The sequence below is a fragment of the Patagioenas fasciata genome, chromosome Z, assembly GCF_037038585.1.
Source record: "Patagioenas fasciata isolate bPatFas1 chromosome Z, bPatFas1.hap1, whole genome shotgun sequence".
Lineage (NCBI taxonomy): Eukaryota > Metazoa > Chordata > Aves > Columbiformes > Columbidae > Patagioenas > Patagioenas fasciata.
Genome location: NC_092560.1, coordinates 40,509,863 through 40,531,830, shown reverse-complemented (window position 1 = coordinate 40,531,830; position 21,968 = coordinate 40,509,863). Strand labels below are relative to the sequence as shown.

The window sequence follows — 21,968 nt, the reverse complement described above, 5'->3', positions numbered from 1 at the left end:
AACTTAGCAAGGGACACAAAGATTAACAAGAAGGGCTTCTGCAAGTAGGACAACCATAAAAGGAAGGTCAAAGACAGTGTACTCCCCCCACCAACTGGCAAACTGGTAATAACAAGGAGAAGGCTGAAGTACCCAACAACTTCTTTGCCTCAGTCTTCATCAGCAAGCTCTCTTCCCACATTTCTTGAGTGGATGAACTGCAAGACAGGGACTGGAGGAGTAAAGTCCCTCCCACCGTAGGGGATGATCAGGTTCATAACCACATGTTCTCTCAGACATCTATATTGTCCCTACTTGACGACTGGCATGTTTTAATAAGATTTCATTTACACATTTTCTTCATGTGAATACTTTTCAATATTAACTTTGGAGAAATTCAGCCATGAAGATAAATCACAGCATGTTTGTATTAACATTTCCAGTGGAAATGTAATACAAGTTCTGCAAACAGATGACTTTCGCTTCTTATGATCAGTTATGAGAAAGCCTACAACCTGAGATGAACAGAAAAACTAACATTAGCATAACACATCACTATGGTTGGTGAAGGCAGATCAAAAGAATAACAGTTGTTGAGACGTCATGTTTCGTACTTGTCTCAAGGTTAATATTTTGCCGCAACTACCACATCCTCCCCTTTGAGAAACAGGTTGACAGCAGGGGATGTAACATGTTAGTTTTATATCCTTTTGTGTATCAGCGAATGAAAACCACAAAAATAAAAATGTAATTAAAAACCTCAGTTTGGAAACTAAACTCAAGCTTAAAACCCCAGACTTCCCCCCGAATTCAGTAGGACCTCTTTTCCAGAAATTACATCATTTATTCCTTCTTTTTTATAACAGTCTCAAAGTCAGGTCCATTACAGTTTTTCCTATTATTATTTGGTTGCCAAAACATCATTCATCTATCCAGTCTGGGATCTTGAAACTGAAGTAGGCAAGGAAATAATCTCCTTTCATCCTACTCTTTCTACTATAGTACACACTTATATCCTTACCAAAGCTTTGGGTTTGTTTTTCATTTTCTCTACTTTAATCTGTACATCAACTGAAATTCCAAACCCCAGACACACAAAGACAACATATTCCTGTCAGCACAGCATGTCTTTCACCAGACACCTCTCCAAAATTTGCTTGGATTTACCTTATATTTGCAAATACAGCAGGTATGTTACAGATTCAAGAATGTCAGATTAAACTAGATGCATTCATATTAATCACACATTTTGAGAAGAAAACATGCTCTAGAGGGGTTTGCTCTGACATGGGGAACAAAAGTGAACAACCAACCAAAAAAAGAGCCTGAACTATGTGTGACAAGGATTTAGACATCCAGCATACATTTCTAGTTTGCACTAAATGCTACTGACTTCTAAAAGAATCCTTAAGTGAAACCTTATTAACCCCAAATGAGTTGGTATTCAACGAGAACTTCTGATTCATCTTTTGCAAAGCAATAATTTAGAATAATCAGAATAAGAAATATCCATTTTAATTAGATTACATTTTCATTATTACAGGTGATAGAGGTGGCTTCCTCAATTTTTTTCTAATTCGTTATTGCTATACAAGTGCCCACATACACTGCATTGCATGTATGATGTTTAATTAAAACCTTGGTGCTCACTGCCAAAGAACGTGTTGGTTTTTTTTTTTTCCTAACGTAACACTGTTCCACTAGAGGGAAGCATTGTGCTAAAAGCCTAAGGAATTTTGGTTAAGTTTACATTTAATTATCAAACTTCAAGTTCTGAAAGTTTCTTCAGAAGTATTCCCTTGCAATATCAACAGTCACGGTCTCTCCAGCTTCATATTTTGAGTGAAATGAATCAGGACATACCTAACAGTCCCACTAATAAAATACGGTTTTCCCCTTCAATAAAAAATTCTTATTACTTTTATGACAAGTCGTCCCATATCTTCAACTAATCATGGCCAGTGAGTTCAGGGAAGACATTACCACAAAGCATTTTATCTGTAGCATGCTCAACAGTGATGTTCTATTAAACAAACAAACAAGCACACCTACGCAAAACACCACACAACACCCAAACAAAAACACACAAAAAAAACGCATGAACAAACCAAAACCAGAAACACAACCAAACAACACCACCACCGCACCCCAAAACCCTCCTTAACACCTTTCCTGCTTTGATTCTGATAGTCAAATGTTATTTGCTTTTATGACATAGAATTATTTTTGCTAGGAATTAACTAAAATGAAAGCCACTTCTCCCAGGCTTAACAAGGAGGCAGAGAGTCCGATTTCATAATGGAGAGAATAATGCTCTACAGAAGTGTGGTTCAAATACCACATACATCAGAATTAATTTTTTACAATTACATGTAAATGTAAGGTATAAAATAAAGCAAAGCATCTTCAACCTTCAAAGCCCATACTGCCTTGTGTTGACATCCATTTGTAACACAGGAAAGGTTTTTTTCACCACTTGGCCTCCTCAGATACTATGGACAATTAGAATAATAATATTAAAAGCTCAATAATCTGGTCCAGATAAAAATGACCACAGGAAATGTACAAAACTAAGTAGGTTTGTTATTTTTTTTGTTTTTTGTTTGTTTGGTTGTGGGTTTTTTTGGTTCATTTTTCTTATGAAAAACACCTGGTCAAAGACAAGCTATATAGAGATACTGGAATATGTTCCTGCCTCCAACAATGTGAGCTGCTAAACTTTATCAATACTTTTGATGCATCATTTCATTTTCAGCAATTTGAGAGAAAATGTCATCCACTCATCTACAAAGCCTGCATCTGAAATTTTCAAACAGAGAAACCAGCAACATTTAGCTCCTGATAGCAGTATTTAATCCTTGTGCTGTCCCTGAGAATTAAACTCCTTGGTTTTAGCAGCACATTAAAGACATTCATTTAACATTCCCTTCAGCAGCTAAATGTCCAAAAACCAATCTTCCCACCTGCAAGTCAGGTACTGTTTTGAATTCATCAGTGTTCAGAATGACCACTGAAGTTTTTTAATGTTCAATATAGATAGAAAATTAGTCTGTCAATTATTTCTTCTCCAGAGTAAATACGTCAGTTACTTAAGCATTTCTCCCCATTTTACCTAAAGTACTAGAGGTGTTCACCCTTCTCAAAGACTGATGGAATTACACCTAAGAATAAGGCTGCATTTCAGGGGGCTGGACAAACTTAAGGGTTTCTGCCTTTCGAAATTACTTTTTAAAAATCCCAACCTAAGCCTTCAAGTGAAGTTATAACAGATGTGTTGCCTTTTTCACGGAATAAATAAATGGCCGCAATCTGTATAGTGCATTTCATTTTTATATTCTGAAGACCATAATACGCATTTGATACATTTCACTGTAAGATGCTCTTTCAGTGGGTTGCGTTGGTTTGGCTAGGTTTTTTAAATAAATTTGCTTGACATCAGCTATCTCATCTGTAGTCTACGTGCCATTTGACAACCCCAGGCCATAAAGCAAGACATTGTACTTCAGCGGTTCAGCTGTTTCCAAGACTGAAGATAGGAAAATACAAGCCACTTGATAACATTAAAAAAGAAGTGTCAAATGCTTCTTACTTTAATAGTCCAATCTCTTAATGCGTATGACTGCCTAATTTGAGAGGTTAATTTCTAGGAACAGAAACTTCTGTTGTTTCTGTGATAATTTCATCAGAAAGCCAGCAAACCATAAAACTCTGGGTTTTGCTTATTTTTTCTCTCACATGTTTACTAAAGCAGATTGTGAAAATAAACATCAAGGACACCTACAACAGAGAGCATTCTCCATCTTCACTGCAGTGTCAAGTGCTGAACAGAAAATTCACACATCATACCCCTGAAGAAACTAAAACAACTGCATCCCCTTTCTCATCCTGTGTGCAAGAGGGCTGAACATGCAATATCTTCCTATAGCAGAGGTGAAGAAGCAGCAACCAGACTAGCATGTCTCCAAAAAGAACCAGTAGGATTAAAGCTGCAGGCAGAGATACTGTTGACTTGGAATTGGAAAGAAAGGGGGGAATCAGGCCTACATGAGACCAGAAAGGCAAAACGCTTTTGTTTTCTGAACAGCACTCCTCCTTCCTCTTGAGTCTGGAGCGGAAATGGACATCTTGTCTCTCCGTTGTCACCAAGTTTCATGAAGTCTACTCACACAGTGTTTAGTACTTGTCTAGAACTGATTTAAAAAGAAAGAATTGACCACTATAGCTGGCCCAGCAAGTTGCAGCCTTGGTTCTAACACAGTGTCAGCCTGCTACCGGAAGTTTTTTGATTTTTGCTTTCACATTCCACATTATGGAAGTTACACACAGAACAGTTTCAGTCATGACATCAGAATAAGCAATTAGTAAGCACTTGCAAAACACACCCAACATCCCACAGGAATCATGCAGGAAAGACAGAGAGAGATGGCTCCCCACAGCTACAGTCACCTGCCTTTCCCATGAAACTGACCTTTTCTCTCTGGAATTCCCCAATTCATTCATCATGCCTTCCCATTCTGACAGCACAACAAGAACATCACACTGCTGACTGCCTCGAATCTCTTTTTCAGATATACAACAGAATACGTCTCTGTTTCACCCTGAGAGCGGGCTATCCTGTGCACCAGGGCAGTCGGGGAAAAGCACCCCAGACACAAACTAGCATCTGGCCAGGTAATTAAGCTTATTACCTAGAGGCCTATGTGAAAGGGATGAAATAAAACTGTGCTAGTTAGATTCATTTTGCTGCTTCTTAATTTGAATTCATAACCTTTCTAAGTCAGCCTATTCATTTCTATTTGATTATACAAATTATTTTAATAATGTAGAACTACAATCAGTCAAAGAACAAGACAACAATTATGATCATTTCTATTTCCCTAAAACACCATCAAAAATTCACACTGGGGGCTGAGGCGGGGTGGGGGGATAGCGCAGGAAATCACTCAACATCTCTTCTCCAGATCCAACTTTAAGAGGAAGACCACAATATCTAAATGTAATAACTAGGGCTGTTTTTACTCCTTTGAAAAGAACACTGAAATGCTAACAACACATTTGTAGTTCTTCAACATCTTAATCAAACAACTCATAGATAGCTCCTAAAGGATTTACTGCTCTCACAGGCAGGCTCTATTATCTCATATGTACTGAACACACTGCCCAGTAGATGGCATCCCATGACACAAATTACATACCGCAGGTCCAAGAACAATTCTGCCACTATCAGCGCAAACATAAACATCAAGTGAACTTCTTCAGTTTTTTGAAGATAGATCCCAGAAACACTTGTGGTTTCACTACCACCTTGGCTGAAACAGCAAAGTTTTTTTCTTAGATGGCATAATGCTAAGCCCTGTGCGTGCAACTTTTTTTTTATTATTTTAAATATCACCTTTGCAAAAAATATTCAAACCAAGCAACAACAACAACAATCAATATAGATTTCTTGATCACTGTCCAAAAATCATTGCGAAGTTCATTTCCTACATATCACATAACTGAAAAAAGGAGATACTATACTAATAATTCTGGAAGATGAGGTTTAAATATCGTTCATTTATTCTGCCTGAAATTGGCCAAAACCTCAATCAGTTCTTGTCAATATTAAACATATATTCTCTCTACACAACAAAAAGAGCAATCATTTTCTCTGTGAAAATTTTACGTACACATCTGCAGATTCTTACATGTCTCTAAATACACTGCTGGCACACCACACGCACCAACGGAAAACACTCTTGAGGCTGCTGAACACTCTGCACTAGATATCTAGGTGTAATTTTAACAAGAATCACTATACAGCTCATGATACAAAAAAATATAAGTATGGAGCCACATTTAGTGGAGGAAAGCTATTATGTTTGAACTTCCTAGAACAGTATTTGCTATGACTTCTATTTTTTGTTTTATTACTTTTACAAGTTCGTGCAAACACCACAAACCACTTTTTCTCCAGACACAATAGCCAAAAAAAGTGTATTAAGTAGTTACTGACAATCTAAATAGCGTTTTCTAGGCTTCATATCCTGATCACTCTTCACTAATTGTTTCTTAAATTCAGACAGAGAAAGCTAAATTACAGTTTTAAGTCCTGGCCTCCTACAGTACAAAGATGTTTTCACTCAGTACCACAGACTTCTATATTTTCAACAAAAATGTCGAGTATCTTCTCTGAATAGATTATTACATTTAACATATCTAAACATTTAGAAAACAGCAGAATTCTTAACCAGTCATGAGAAGTGATTCACAGTGAAAGGTTTTGCCAGACATGTTTAAGACTTTTAAGGAGAACCAGAAACTGTGTACATTGCAAAGAATTTTTGACTAAGCGGATCTGGATTTCTAATTTAATATTTGACAGTCTGTCTCACACGTTTCATCACTAGATTAATATAATTTAATTTGACCATCAAAACCATCACAACATGAAAGCCTGCTAAAGTACCATAAAACACATTAAAATTAAGGAAATTGCAACACATTTATCAGAGCACAGAAGTTTATAACGTGGCAGCAAAGGGAACTGGCACCAGACATGATCTTATTTAACAACTCTGTCAATCTGGAAAATGGCAAACAGCATGTGAATTCTAATAACAGAAAAATACTTAAACTGAGGAAGCTGTAAACAGTGCCAGGGCAAGAAGATAACAGTAACAGCAATCACCTAAATCCTGTATCTAGAAAAATCAATGTCATAGATTCTCATTTAATAGGACAGCACTAGATTCCTGAGTTTATTTCAGGACTAAAGAGACAACAGAAATACTGAGCTGAAGCAAACATGAACTGAAAGAGAACTGGGTTGGAGGAAGGAACATCATACATATGAGTTTTATAGGTTTAAAAAAACATAAGGAAACACTGAGAAAACCCTCCAAAGAAATTAAACAGATTAACTAGTACTTCTCTGTTGAGGTATGCAGAATTAAGAGGTGATGTTCTCAGAAAAAAAGCCTTTGCATATTTTGGTTTTGAGTGCAATTTAAGAGGAGTGACCAAAAAAAAAAAAAAAAAAGGAAAAAAAAAGAAAAAAAAAAGGGAAAAAAATCCCACAACAACAAAACAAGGAGACCAAGACCTGTTCAATCAAGCATAGGAGAGAAACGAGTAGTATGGTTCAACTGAACACATCAGTTAAAGTGTGTGAAGACTCAACGGTCTTGACTCCCTTTCCTATGAGTCACCATTTTAGGTAGATAAGAAAAAATATCAATACTCGATACACCTGGCAGCCACAAAATTCAACAGTTTTTCTTGTAAATTCTTCCCTTTGCAAAAAGCTTAGCAGAAATTAAATATCCTATTTAGGTACACCCTACTGATAGCTCTGGTGTCTGGAATACACACACAGTTTCACTTCCTTTTGAACCATCAGACTCACTCCTGACTCTCTTAGGATACTTAAACACTCCAAAAGGAGGCAAACGTGGCAAGTTCCTCTCCCCTGCAGCACAGAGAAAAGGTTAATATTCAGTACAGGCAGCAACGCAGGAACCAGGCAGCACTGGCTGGGCAACCACAGAGCTAGAAGTGAAAGACAAAAGTTTTCATGCAGCAAGTGCTCCAGCTTTCATGGTAATAACTCGCAATTACAACATGATAGCTGAGACTTAAAAGACTTGCACAAGGCAGTCTGGAAATACACAGATTTTTCATGTCAGGAAAACAGATCCAGAAGGCAGCTGCAAGAAGGAGGGAAAGAACAAGTGGTTCTCCTCTTCACTAAAGAAAGCAGTGGTGGTCTGATAAATGGCAGGCAGCCATACCTGGATGTCTACCTATCACCCAACTACATTCACAGAGAGGAGCACAACACTAACATCTACAGCCTGTTTCAAAATCATCAGCTTGAATGGCATCAAAATGTCATAAAAAGAAATTATCTTTCCTTAACACCATAAGAGGCCTAAGAACTTGAATTGAGTTTCTCTTAACACAGGACAGAATGATAAACTTATTTTTAAAAATTGCAACAGGAGGTTAAAAACCTATAATGTATTAATTTAAGTAATAGCAGTGTTCTACCCTCGGCCTTCTCAAGCATTTTTCTTACTATGAACATAGCCTTAGTAACCACTTTTACTCCCACTCTTTGCTACAGAGAACAGCTTCTCAGGTTGGTAATGTGCCTGCAGAAACTACATTTGCTTATGACATGACAGCTAAACCAGAAAAGTGCTGTGGGAAATGCAGTATCCTAAAGCAAAAATAGTTTTCAGGTCTACTTCAGTCAGGCTCTGAGTTTGTTCCATTCCTCTCTCCCTTTCCAATCCACTGTGGCACACAGTTCTTAGCTCGTAACTGGCAACCCAGCCATTTACAAGCCATACTGAAATGCTTACCTTTCTCTTTCTTCCTCTCATTAGGAAGAGTTTAATTTATCTTTATTCATTGTAGTTTCTCTTTTCTTATACCACATATACATAAAGAACCAAAGACTGTAAGAATATCACCTTCTGAACACTTTCTTGACAGTCCCATTCAACCTTTACACATATATCCAACTTAGATTTCAGAACAATTTACTAACCACCCTATTTGAAAATTACCCAGGTCATTTTCCTAAATTGCTTTCAATCTGTCACTAAACATTAAAAGCCATCATTGATTTATTAATCACAGTTCATGAATCTTCAGTACCTAGGTCTTTTTACTGTTATTAACTCAATCTCTTAAAAAATATATATTTTTTTTTTTTTTAATTTTGGAAAAACCATTTTAAAAAATTCTGGTCAAGTCTAATATCAAGGTAAACCTGATTCTCAGAAAAAACACTACAGAATTGGGATTTAATTGAACACACTAAAAAGGAAAGCATCACTTGGGAAAAGTATGAAAAATAATTGCAAGTCTGTCAAACAAGATAAAAAGGGACTAATTTACTGTAGAAAACATTAACTGTAAGTTCATCATCTTCACTATTATTTTACCATAAAATCCCAACCATATTAAAAATGTAAGATGGAAGAAGAGTTCATTTTTATTCCTGGAACTGAAAGCTGCCACTTACAATTTCAAAAGGAAAAAACAATCTCTATTGTTATCTGCATAGAAGCTGAAGATACATTGAGGTCAGTATTTAGAACACCTATATTCAATAGAGAAACAACTCTGAGCAAAACAATCAGTGTGGTTTCATTGTGGCTGTTTTGTTACAGGTAGAAACACTGAAAGGCAGAATAAAGACCAAAAAAATAGATTTTTGTTTTATCCTGCCAACACTCAGATCTCTCAAATCCTCACATTAAATTTTAATAAAGCAAATTCCCAAGTACTCTGACTTACACAAGAGTCAGACAGGTACCACTGTGCTTATGACCGTGCTTCAGACAAAAACTTTCTGAAGCCCCTCATCCTTACTGTGAATAGGAGACAGTCTAGAGCCTTGCTCTAGAGCAAAACATCCAGAATTAAACGACATCAAAACCATTTAGAAAACTGCATTTCCACAAAGGATCACACAGATGGAAACAGCCTGAAACTTACAGTTGCAGAGGAATACTCAGAACCAGAATCTAATCTAACAATTGAAAAACAACTACACGAAAAAAGGAAATCTTGTTTACCATAGAGTTCTAAAAAAACTGGAAATCGAGTTTTAACAAAAAAATATGCTTTTGTATAATAAATCAAAAAAATAAGAGAGATGTTTTTATTTGCTGAAGTACATTAACAAAGCAGGTGACTAATAATACTGCACTTCACCAAACAGATCAAATACACCTCACTTCAAGAGTCAAGAAACAAGAACAGGACACACCAATACCCATTAGGTCTCACTACCTACTATGGGTGCAGATGCCATGCTGCAGTTACAAAACGCAAAAACCAGTATTTTAAGGATATGAGAAAAATCAACTGTACAAACAAATCTGATATATCTTAATTGAAGTAAGTTTTAAAATGATCTGCCTATGCTTAGCACTATGAAAGAGTGTGCAGGCAGTGTCATCTTACAGATTAGGGACATTTAATACAATGCAATATCACACAAGTTAAGGAAGTGTCTCCTTACTTCAAAAGCATTAATTTGTGAATAGGGACATTACAAGAAAGCAAAAATAGGTTTGGAAAAACCTCAACAGAAATTTTAATAAAGTCACTACAAACAGAGTTAATCAGTGGCTAACAGGACATACTTCCTCTGAAAAAAACACATCACAGAATTCCTCAAATCTAGAGGCTGAAGTGCTATACCTCAATCAGTTATCACCCCAAAGTACTTTATTCTTGCCTAGAAGACTTTATGCTAGCATGCAATTCTCAACAATCCACTCCTTCACCTTTCTGGCCATTTGCCTTTAATTCTGAATACTGCCAAGAACAAAGTATTACCTGAGCTCTGAGATACAATGAACATGACACCTCCTAGTAACTGGTTTCAATTCTTAAGTGCTGGATAATATCATAACAGACTGCAAAACAACCCCAAATCTATTACAACCCTCCATTATTTTTTATGTGACTTCATCAGTTAAACTTAGAATTTGCATCCTGCAGATCCTCTGCTTCTAAATAAACTTTCAGATAGTAGTTTGGAATAACACAAGAATGTTATTCATAGCAATGTCTACCATTCCAAATTTGAATAGTAACAGTCAATTATTCTAAGGACTCTTCATTTTTAAAGTGAAGGTTACATTCTAAGGAATCTTTACTTACAAAGTCACCCTTCTATTGCAAAATCTGAAGCTGTATTCTCAGCTCCTCACAAAAGTCTTCCTGAATGAGGAACACTATATGCTGTCAGATTCTGCCTGGCAATTCACAGGCCTTATACCAAAACAACCTGGTAGAAGATACTTGCAGATGGAAGCATCCAATCTTTCTGTATTCAGGAGGGTTTATTCACCTTTGCAGTTTTGCAAAACTGCAGATAAACAAGGGAGAAGAAAGCTGCAAAACGTATCTGACCTCCTCCTGAGCCAAGACACTCTGTCAGCTTCTACTCCATCTTCTTAAATCTGTAAGGTATCTAACTAATATAATTAACAAATACAAGTCTAAACCATAAAAAAATGGTCGTGGCTTATAGCAGAAGTAACCAACTTCCATCTGTACACTCAGTGATCAAATTAGGCTGACATTTTAATCTTATCAGAACACCACAAATGATAGCACAAGACAGGTATGGAATTAAGATCACCTGAGCTATCTACACATACCTAAATTGAAAAAAAGTTTAGTCATGATGTAGAAAGCTCTGCACTCTCTACAGATTACTTTTGCAAAGCTTAGGTGTCTTTTTCTTCAAGAGTATCCTGAATTCTCTTTCCCAATCTTACCTCATTTTCCACAGGTAGGTTTATGGAGAAAGTCTACTCTGGACATGTGAAAAACAACAGCAACAACAGAATCACAGAATCACAGAATGTCAGGGATTGGAAGGGACCTCGAAAGATCATCTAGTCCAATCCCCCGTAATAATTCAGGTGGCGAAGCCAGTGGCCTTACTTACTTTTGGAAAGTAGGGAGATAAAGTCAGAAGAAAACTTTGGAAACTGCATTGGTAGAACAGTGTCTGTCCAGTTGTGTGTTCACCACTATTAACTCTTGGTGAAGCTGCTCCCACAGACCTGATTTCAGCAGTGAATCACAAGATCCTTCTCACTATGAATATTTTCCACTTTTAGAGACAATCCATACTTCAGCTTGATACTGATATACCATAATACCATTTGTGTTAGGCACATCTCATTGTTACTGCCTATATTAAAAGCATATGCATATGTTTGCAATAATTGAAATATCTGTTTTGTTGAAGTGAAAGTCAAGTGATGGTATCCTGAGCACAGACAAGCCTTTGTGCACAAATTATACATTTCTTCAGAGATAATTTCCTTCTGACTATCAAAAACTAAGTCCAACCAACAAAGGTTTACAGTCAGATGTCCAGCAGTTTCAAATTCATTCCAAGTGAACACTGACTTCTAAGCACGTACAGCTAATACACACACACAATGTTAAGTTATGCAAAAAACGTATCACCATGAAGACCAAACACTGTTTCTTAATAAAATAATTTATTTGGAATACAGAAGTTACTGACCATCATTCAAGTCTTAACACATTTCTGACCTCGAAAATCTCATATTATCTATTGCTGCTGGAGCTAGGACACTTTGATAGAGTATCCAGAGAATATCACCTGTTTAACAGCTCACAGCACTGCTGTCCAAGCAGCTACCTCCAGGATGCCTCCATGTAATTCTCATGTTGTTCTAGGCACACACCCAGGTGTTTATTTCCAGAAGCTGCCACAAAATTCCTGTGATACTATCAAGCATCTGGAGACCAGCAATGTTGGTCTGTAGACATACAGAATTTATTTAGAAATTTGTTTAAAATTAAAATCCTAATATGAATACTGATATTCTCAAAGAGCTTCATTCCATCTGTCACATTAGTTCATGCTAATTTCTACGCTGTTTATACATAAGTACTTCACCTCATCCTTTCCATTTTTTGGGGTAAATACAGTCAAAGACAGCTGGCTAGAAATAATCATCTTCAGTCAAGAATACTGGCTGCTTTAGTATCAATAAGCTAACAGAAGTCAGACCATAAATATAATTTACACTAGGAAGCAACTGTTACTGAAGTTATGTAAACAACGGCTCTCCTCAACAAATAATTAAAGAACCTGTCACAACCTGGACTAGTTAGTAAAATATTCACTACTAAAGCCACTTCAACTCATCTAAGAAATAAACCACAAATCAATGTCTTTAACAGGGCAGAGAAACTGCTGCCTGAAAACATTTTCAGCAACAGCTATTTTCTGAAATAAGCAATGGCTAGTTGTGCTACCAAGAAACACTAAAGGTTGGATTTTCAATCAAAGAGGCTTACAGAGGCAGGCACTGAACCTCTACTGCACTTGAATCCAATCTGGGTCTACCACTGCCCAAGGTGTTTTTGGGAATCCCACCCTAGTGCATGCTACGGAGCAAAGTAGCAGAGGGAGAGCAAAGGGAAGGAAGAACAATGACAATTAAATAAGAGGGTAAAAGAGATCAAAGACAAAAAGAAGGAAACCAAAGATCATTTATCCTACCAGAGACAGCACCTCTTGTCAGTCAAGACAAGAAACATTGCCTCCCAAAAAGAATCTGGCACCAGGAAGTGGCAGAAGTGATGGGGGAAGACCAAATCTGACCTGAGGTAAGAAAAAAAAAAAAAAAGGAGTTATGATTTTTTTAAAAAAACTTTGTTGCTTAATCTTGCTTTTGCAATATATTTGTAATGATTTTAAGTTGGTGTCTTTCTTCAGCTGGATTTTGTCACTGATAGCAGTAGGATGATCCAGATCAAACATGGAACAGAATCAACAGAATTTTGATTAAAATGTGAAATTCTATGCAAATACAGAAATTAAAAACTAATTTTAAATACCACAGGGAAGCTGTATGAAGTGATAGGTGCAAACAGTGTATGTCACTGAAATGTCCCAGTGAGTCAAAAATTTCTAAGAATGCAACTGCATCTTTAAAACTCAGTGCAATGGAGTCTTCAGAAGACTTTCCTGAGTGCCTTTTAACAAGACATAAAATCCCTATCTGACATCCCACATGCAAATGGGAGAAACATTATGGTTTCCTGGTTCCCTGTTTAATTGTAATAAAAAAGTTCCACCCAGGTTCTCCAACTGGAAATTGGGCAACTTTTAGAGAAAGTCTTCTAAAAGCTCCAAATAAAGCAATCACAATAGAAAGAATTAACACACATGAAATTCATTGCAGGCTGACAAATGGGCAATAAAAAGAGGAATTCTTGTACAAAGGCAAATCATAGGCTTAGTCAGCCTAAAAAAAAAAAAATTCATTTAAATAGTTTAACATTTAAAAATATTAAAATTCCCTAAACCAAATTTCATCCTCTCCCTAACACTTCAACTACATTCTCAGAATAAACCTGGGGAGAGGGGAGTAAATGTTCCCAAATATGTCAGAGGCTTCAGTGACTTGTATCCATACTTGAAACTGAATTCCGAACTAGAACCAATGACTTCAAGTGGCAGAAATCCAGCTACCACCTGCACACACCTTTGAAATACAATTCTGAATCCTGTGGGTGAAGAGCAGTTACGTGAGTGATAAAAATCATACTAAAGATGAAGACACTTGGTACAGACCTCACTTATCAACAGTGTCAGTAAGCCAAATAAAAAATAGCTCTAAACTGAAACCTTGGGTTTACCCATATATTCTAAAATGGTAAAAATAATGAGCTTGTCTCTGTGCTCCACACTGAAATGCAAAATGGTCTTCATTGTGTCAAAATTAACTGTAATAATGCTTTGCAAAGATAAAAATGTGGATAACTGTAAAGATCACATGCACAAAAACTAGTAAAAGTAAGTTCCAAACAGATATTCAGGTGATGCTTCAGGGAAAGGTGCAGGAACAAAATGGGACATAAGATTTGAGATACTCAACAGCCACATTCGAATCTGAAAAAGAAACCTGGAGTATAAAATTTAAGATGAAATCCAAAACTTTGATTGTTTAATCTGGATACTAGGCAGCCTCAAGAATCTTCAGTGAAAAAATTCTCCACAATCTCACTACCTACTGTATGAAAAAGTACTTCAGTTTTAATCACCCTCTTGAATTCATGAAATATCCTCTTGTATTCAAAAGGGAAGATCACACTTTCATGCAGATGATGCCTTTCTTTCAGCTTCCCTCTCCATATCAGCATTTCTGCAGCAAACACCTTTTCGATTTCCATCCATGCAGTAATTCCCTCATATATGTGTTCTGAGTCACAGCACTCTTTTTGAGTTCTCTGAACTCAGTGTGCCTGAGATGCTCACAGTGCCTTATAACAATGTTTCTGTATGGGTGAGCAGCATTGCTGCCTATAGTTGTTTGTGTATCTCTTCTCCATTATGACTCCATTTCCAGAACCTACTGCTATCAAACCCACTCATCTACTCCAAATCCTGTAAAGAATGCACGGGATGTGTAGAATTTAGCCCAAGTGATTCCAAGAGCAATAGAAAAACCAAACAAAACACTCTTCAAAACTCACAGTCTTGCTCATATTAAAATATATGTATCATAGTATCAATCCATTATCAGAATAGGAAATGCAATCTAACACAATTACATTCCTTTCTAGAAAGACACCACCTCAGTGCAGCAAAGCATATGGTGTTCAGTAAACAAACAGAAAAGTATTTGTTTTATAATCATTGGTCAGTCTGAGTCTTTATTTATGACACACTTACAAAAAATTGCATTAACTATGGATTTTCTCAATGTCTTTTCCTGCAAGTATTTCTCTATAGCATTCTGGTGCAGCACAAATATCAACAAATTAACAGCACTTCTAAGAAGTATTTTCCTTCTCTTGAAACACACGGAATGTACGTAAAGATTAGAACCACAACTTCACTGAATCCAGTTGCCCAACCTGAAATGTCAAAGAACAGATTTTTCAGAATCTTTGATTTTTCAAAGTGTATTGCTCAGTTACTACAGTTGCAGTTGTAAACGCTCAGATCCCAAAAATCTCAAATCAAGCCTTCATAACATGAGGAACAAACAGCTAAAAGCTACCTGTGAATTCTTGCCAAAGTGATTTGCCTAGCAGTTCACATCAGTTCTGCTGCAGAAGACAGGAGGGAGGGTCAATCCAACTTTCCAGAACAGAACTCTGTCATCAACACCTCAACCATCCTTCCTTTCTACCTACCCATTTGCTATACACTCCCAAACACAGATCAGTGGTCTAACATACAAAACCCTCCCACACATCCTAAGGGAGGGAGAGAGGGGTGGTATGGAGTAGGTAGTATGTAGCTGTGTAATTACACAGTTACACAGCAGTTGAATTACTGCTGTGTATGTAACGAAACTCTGGCACATCCCAACTCCTGAGTGCTGTTCTTCCAATCTGCTGCTGTGTCCAGCAGCTTCTTGAATGTACTAACACTTCTGGTGTTAGTCACTGTTCCATTTTTGTATTTCTTAACAGTAACTGAAGTAACAACAATAAAGACAACTATTAACAGTGACACCCCCTACTCTTCCTCAAATATTATCAGTAATGTAGACATGCAAAGGTTATTTGAAAAGCCTTTTTTTTTTTATTTAATATATACAAATTGTATTTGCCCAGTATGGCTCAAGCAACTTGCATGGCTCTCTAAGCTTCATCTGAATCCCTTCTGGTCACCACTAGTTCAAGCAAAAATTTGGAAGTAAGAGTTATTTCACATGGTCTTCTCCCTTCAACCCCACCCAATAATGTTAAAAGTATCAAAATTCTGTCCCAGTTTTTCTGCTTAAGATACTGGCTATCAACCTTTCAACATTCGATCACTTAACCTAATCTTTTTCTCCTGTTTCCCAAAGAATATTTCAACCATGGCATTACTTCTTATCATAAACCTGAGAAAAATGGTCTCTCTTTCCACGTATTTTTGGAGGACTTTCTTCACGGACTTCACAGGGACAGCAGTATTATGGTTCACACACAGTATGTTCCCTAAACCGTCAGAACCAGAAACTTCATTTAAATGAAAACCTATCTTCCCCAAAACCAGTACCTTGCTAGTTAAAAGATTTGTGTGCCCAAGTTCCTTTCATTATTAAATGATGATTCAGTTTCTCACTGAAAGTAAACAACAGTTTAACAATAAAGTGGATTGCTGTGTTCCAATATTTCTAATCACATTTGCAGTTATTTCAGTTCTAAACATAGCTCTCACTAGTTAAATTATCACACAAACTCATTTTCAGATACTGCACTACACTTGTAATTTTATGCATTAATATGCTACCATAGAGCAAAACTAGCAATAGTATGAAATACTTTTACATACAGAGTAAGAAAGTGCTTTGTCAGAGCCAAATATTAGTGCAAATTAAAAAAAAAAAAAAAATCACTGTTTTATATTACATGGACAACTTAATCTGGATTGATTTTCTACAAAACATATCTGAGTAGCAGCAACAAATGAAAAAATCTGTCATTATTCTGTATTGTGGAATAGTAAAATTCCATGTTTGGAGAAGACGCAAGCAAACTATTAAAATGCAACAGAAGACAGCAAGTTGTAACACGCCTCACAAATGCATGTTTCATTATTAAATGCAGTATTTCACCAACACAGTATCTTGAGCACTTTGCATGAAAAATATGTTGTCTTGTTACTTGAATGGTTTTACATGCAAAAAACAGATTAATTCTGCATTTAGTGGTAATTCTATAACTGACACTACACTAAATATTAACAGGCACAAACTGATGAATGTTATTTGTCTTGACAGAAGTTTGTAGTACCCTTCTGCAGCTCAAGTATGACACAACTATTGAGTAATTAGGAGGGAAATTACTCTTTCTTTTAATGTTTTCAAGAAGTTTATTATGTATAAAGTTTTACTTATGTTTTGTAGAGTGATCATACAGAAAATGTCATCAGCTCAGACTCCTGATCTATTTGTTCATTGAACAGTTAGAAGATAGGCGCTTACACTACCCATACATCAGCTGTTTTCAAGTGGTTGCTATATATTCAAGTGTAACTCTAGGATTTCTTAAATTTCAAAGACCAAGTTCTGAGTATTTCTTTCAGACGTACTTATTTACTCTTCTACTACAAATAAGTACCTGATTTAAAGGATCTCTATGCAAGACATTTATACATACAAAAAAAGAGGAGCACTGAGACTCCAGCTCACTCAAATACAGGGTGCTTGAAGCCAGGTGAGAATATTTGGAAACTCACATGGTCCTGACAGTCACTGTTCTCACTTCCTAGCTTTGTTACCAATATCCGTTTGCAACTTCACATGGGAATAGGTGTAACTGCAGAGCTTTGCCAATTGGTTAAGAAACATTGACTAATGCGTACCATCAAAAACCACCACCACTTGCATTGCTGCTAGCTCTCTGAAGCTTGCAAAATACATGCCTTAGTGAACATAAGAAAAAGTATGGAACTCGGACTGAGAGTGTGTTGGCAGTCCATGCAAGACTAAGAATCAGGAGGTGCAGGCAGTACGGCGCTGTGAGCCCACTGGAGCTGCTGGGTGTAGGGAACCTGAAGCCAAGCCTCTGTATGACCAGTAATGCTCCAGCAACCTAGTTTCACAGAAGACTTTGAAAAAAATGGCTGTACAGTTATATTCCTGGAAGTTGTGATTCTCTGTTCTTCCGCTCTCCTAGGTGGTGTCTACTGCCATAAAAGAGCATCATTGCCAGATGTATATCCACAGAAAAAAATCTTTAATATGCAAAATACTTTCTGGTATACTTTCTAGGGTATAAAAAAAAATACCTACCTGCTCCTTGTAGGCTGCCAAATACTACACCACCACATACTCCTCAACAGAGGGGCTAACCCAGAGAAACACAGCTTGTCAGTCCTATAAAAGGAACAACATGAAATCCAAGACCAGGGGATGACCTCATGTTGCATTCTAGAAAATCAAAGGCAGAGAACAACTTGTCTCTTCACATAACACAACAAAAATGGGTTTTGAAAAATCAGAAGCAACTACCAATAGCAAGAGGCAGATACACACTAACAGATACTCCTGACAGTATTACCAATACAGTCTCTTAAACGCTGAATGAACATTTGAAGAAAGAGCAACAATATTTCAAGTTCTGGTTGCATCCATTTTCCTGATTTCAGGAGAAATGTGAGCCCAGAGGTCATGTGCAAAATGAGAGCACACTGAAGAGGTGGTCTATGCCCAGACATTTTCTGGAGGATAACAAAATATCTTAAAAAAAAAAAAAAAAAAAAAAGCCAAACAAAAAACAAAACAAAGAAAACCACAAATAAAAAGCAAAACAAAACAACAAACAACAACAACAAAACACCACCCCTGATTTTATTTTAGGGATTATTACACCAAAGAAAGCAGTCAAGAAAATCCGATGGAAAGTAAGCTTAAATCTCCATCAGATGCTTCACGGTTTATTTAAACTCCCGAGACCTTGGAGTTCCAACTTCTCCAGCATCTACCCTTCCAGAGATTTACTTTCCCATCATAAAACTGGTACAACATCCAGATTCTGTCAGGAGCAATCAATAAATCTTGCCTGCAGCTTTGAGGATGGACCATTTTAAAGGAAACACGCAGAAAAGATATCACTTACTAAACATGATTAAAGCTTCCTTTTCCCCTATACCATATTCTTCCAAGATAGTCCTTCTCAAACTAGTCACATTAGATCAAAAACTGTCACCTATGAATGACAGAACTGAAACAAGAATTACTTTTATTCCATATGTCATTTCTAAGGATTTTCAGATTTCTAACAAAATTAGGTCTCCAAGCCACTTTTCCATGAAACTGGAAAAGCATGTCTTTCATATTAGTTAGAATAACTCATATTGAACTTGCATAAGACAAAACAGCTGAAGTGTAAAGAGGAGAATCACTGAGAAGTTAAGAAACTGATTAGATTTTTAATAAAAATGTATCTCAACGATAAAGTGGCAGACTAAGGAGTCCACATCTGCAATACAAAATTACCAAACTCACACTCACTTATCAGGAAAGGAAATTATTTCCATTTTTTTCTTATTAGGCATGTCTAGAAAGAACAAACACTGATGAAGGTGCTTCAGAAAGAGAATATTAAGCCTGGCTTCATTAACAGTCACTCCTTCTAACAATATCAACAAGTATACAAGCAAGAGAACGTAATTTTCCCTGCTACAAACAGAACCTAACACACAATAGAAATTTATATAGCCCCCATCAGAAATACACTTACAAGGAAATCTACTTTCGAATTTCCTCTGCCTTAATAAAAAGGCTGCTCTGGGAATGAAATGCCTTTTTAGCACACATCACCATCTTTTATAACAGTCCATGCACTTATCACTGAAAACCACTGAAGAACAACATATGATATGACTTCCATAGTACTGACTAGTTGAAGCTTGAAAATCTTGTATCCTACCACTGTACTTTAAAGAGAGTATCATGTATACATGCATCACAGCAGAGAGTTACAGACTAAATGGTCCCACAAGATGACCAACAACAACTTTGTGACCAATGTTTGTTTCATTCACTATTGTTAGAAATTGCATCTCCCATCATCAACAAATCCAGCATTTCCACCCTCTTGGGAAAAATACGTATTTTGTAAGGGGAGAGGGTGGGAAGAGAAAGAAAGAATTTGGTACTCCTACTAAATTTTAATTTTAAAAAGGTACTGGATTCAGAAGTGCACACACTTGCACAAACAAGAAGTTTGCAAAGTATTGAGAGCACACTGAAAATCCATCATACGTACCATTGTCCAGCACCAAGCTTCCAACTAGAAACCAGAACTATTAACCAAAAATATTAAAATGTCCTATAACGATTCTGTCTGAACATTTTAAGATTACATAAAAGAGATAAATTAGATAAGAGAGAAAATGAAGACAGGTGCTGAATTAAGTTCCTAACACAGCAGAAAGTTATACTTTCAGGTGACAACCCCGGGGTTTACAAAGTATGTCGATACTGGTCCAGGCACCTCATCCGATGGTAAGAAGGGACAGAAAAATCAAGCGACTTTCTCTTTTGTTTTCACAATCCCATCTTCTTCCTGTAGAGATTCCAGGTCTCTCTCTATCCTTCTCCTTTTGACCAATTCTAAACTATCCACTGAAATCAGCCACGGCAGAAAAGCCCGCGAGACCAGGGCAAACACGCAAAACACGTTTCTCTGATGGCCTCTCTTAGTGCCTCAAAACACACCACTACATCAGCACTGGTTTCCTCTACCACAAAACAGAAAACGGTCAACTCCTGCGGCTACCAGTACACAGGCCTCCCCTCGGCAGGGCCACGCAGGTTGCCTGCACACCTCTTCCCTCAGGCCCCGCGCCGGGGTCCAGCTCCTCTCCCCACCCGCGGCACCCAGAACGAAGCGAGGCCTCGCACTCAGCCCGCTCTCCCGGGGTGCCAGGCCGCTTTCCTACCAGGATCCCAGCCGCATCGCTCACCCGGGGCGCCGAGGACGCCGTGCCCGGCCTGACCCGCCACGGCAGCTGACACGTCGGCAGGCCACCCCGCGCCGCCGCCCACCTCAGCCGAGCCCGCCGGGGACGCCTCGTAGGCCCGCCCGTCCTTCAGGCGTAGATGCGGGAGGAAACGGAAGGAAGAAGCCCGCTGCCGGCCCGCTCCCGGCCGCGCGCGGCGGCAGGCCCCGGCTTCGCGCCCAGAGGGGCGGAGAGGGAGGCGGCCGGGTACGCCACAGGCCGCGGGGAGAAACGGGCCGTAACCGCCGCGGCCGCCTCCCCTCCCATGACGCTGCAGAGCGAGGCCTGGCCGCCGCCCTCCGCGGCCTCCTTCCGCCGCCGGCTCCACGAGCCCCCCTCCCGGTGGCGGCGGCGCCATGATGATCCGCCCGAGAGGGTCCCACGCCAGGCCCTAACGCCGGCCCGAGCCGCGAAACGCGCCCCCGACGCCGCGGCCTGGGGCCCCGCGCCGCTCACCTTCATGTCGGGACATCCTAGTCTAGAGACGACGGCCTAGGCCCGTCTCGGGGCTCCCGCGGGCTCCTCGGGCGCCGCTGCGGCCTGGCCCGCCGCCACCGCCGCACACACGGAGCCCCGGTGCGAGAGGCTCGGGGCTGGGGGCAGGGCCGAGAAAGGGGCAAAATACCAGAGGCGGCGAGGAGCCGTCCTCCCTCCCTCCTTCTCCTCCTCCTCCTCCCTCGCTTGCCCTGCGGGGGCGGATCCGGCGGCAGCGGCTTCCCGGGCGCCGTGACACTGTGACTCTGGGCCCCACAGGCTGCTGGCGCCGCCTCCCGCTCCGCCTGCTGCCGCAGCGACAACGGTGGTGGGGCTGCCCGCTGCGCTGGAGAGCTCCCGGCCCCTTCCCCTTTCTCCTCCTCCCGCCCCGGCCGCGCTTCGGGAGGAAGAGGAAATATCCCGCCGGGGCGGCGGCCCTCCCGCGCAGGCTGCCGGGCCGAGAGCTGAGGGCGGTGGCGGGCCCTGCCGGCGGGGCGCC

The 21,968-nt window shown here is 39.0% G+C and overlaps 1 protein-coding gene across 2 annotated transcripts in view; it reads right to left on the bottom strand.

Annotated features, from left to right (window-relative positions):
• Window positions 1–21,687, bottom strand: part of LOC136115142 (E3 ubiquitin-protein ligase KCMF1) — a 63,367-nt gene extending 41,680 nt beyond the window's left edge. Inside the window, exons 1-2 of one of the 2 annotated variants that reach the window (XM_071801986.1) lie at window positions 21,452–21,687; window positions 13,043–13,144 (exon numbers count right to left, since the gene is read on the bottom strand). Coding sequence is in view for 1 of the 2 variants with exons in the window: in XM_065861070.2 (XP_065717142.1) it covers window positions 21,452–21,467 (16 nt within the window). In the remaining variant the exon portion in view is untranslated. The remainder of the gene's footprint in view (window positions 1–13,042; window positions 13,145–21,451) is intronic. The other variant, XM_065861070.2, reaches the window with a different exon arrangement.
• Window positions 21,688–21,968: the final 281 nt, after the last annotated feature.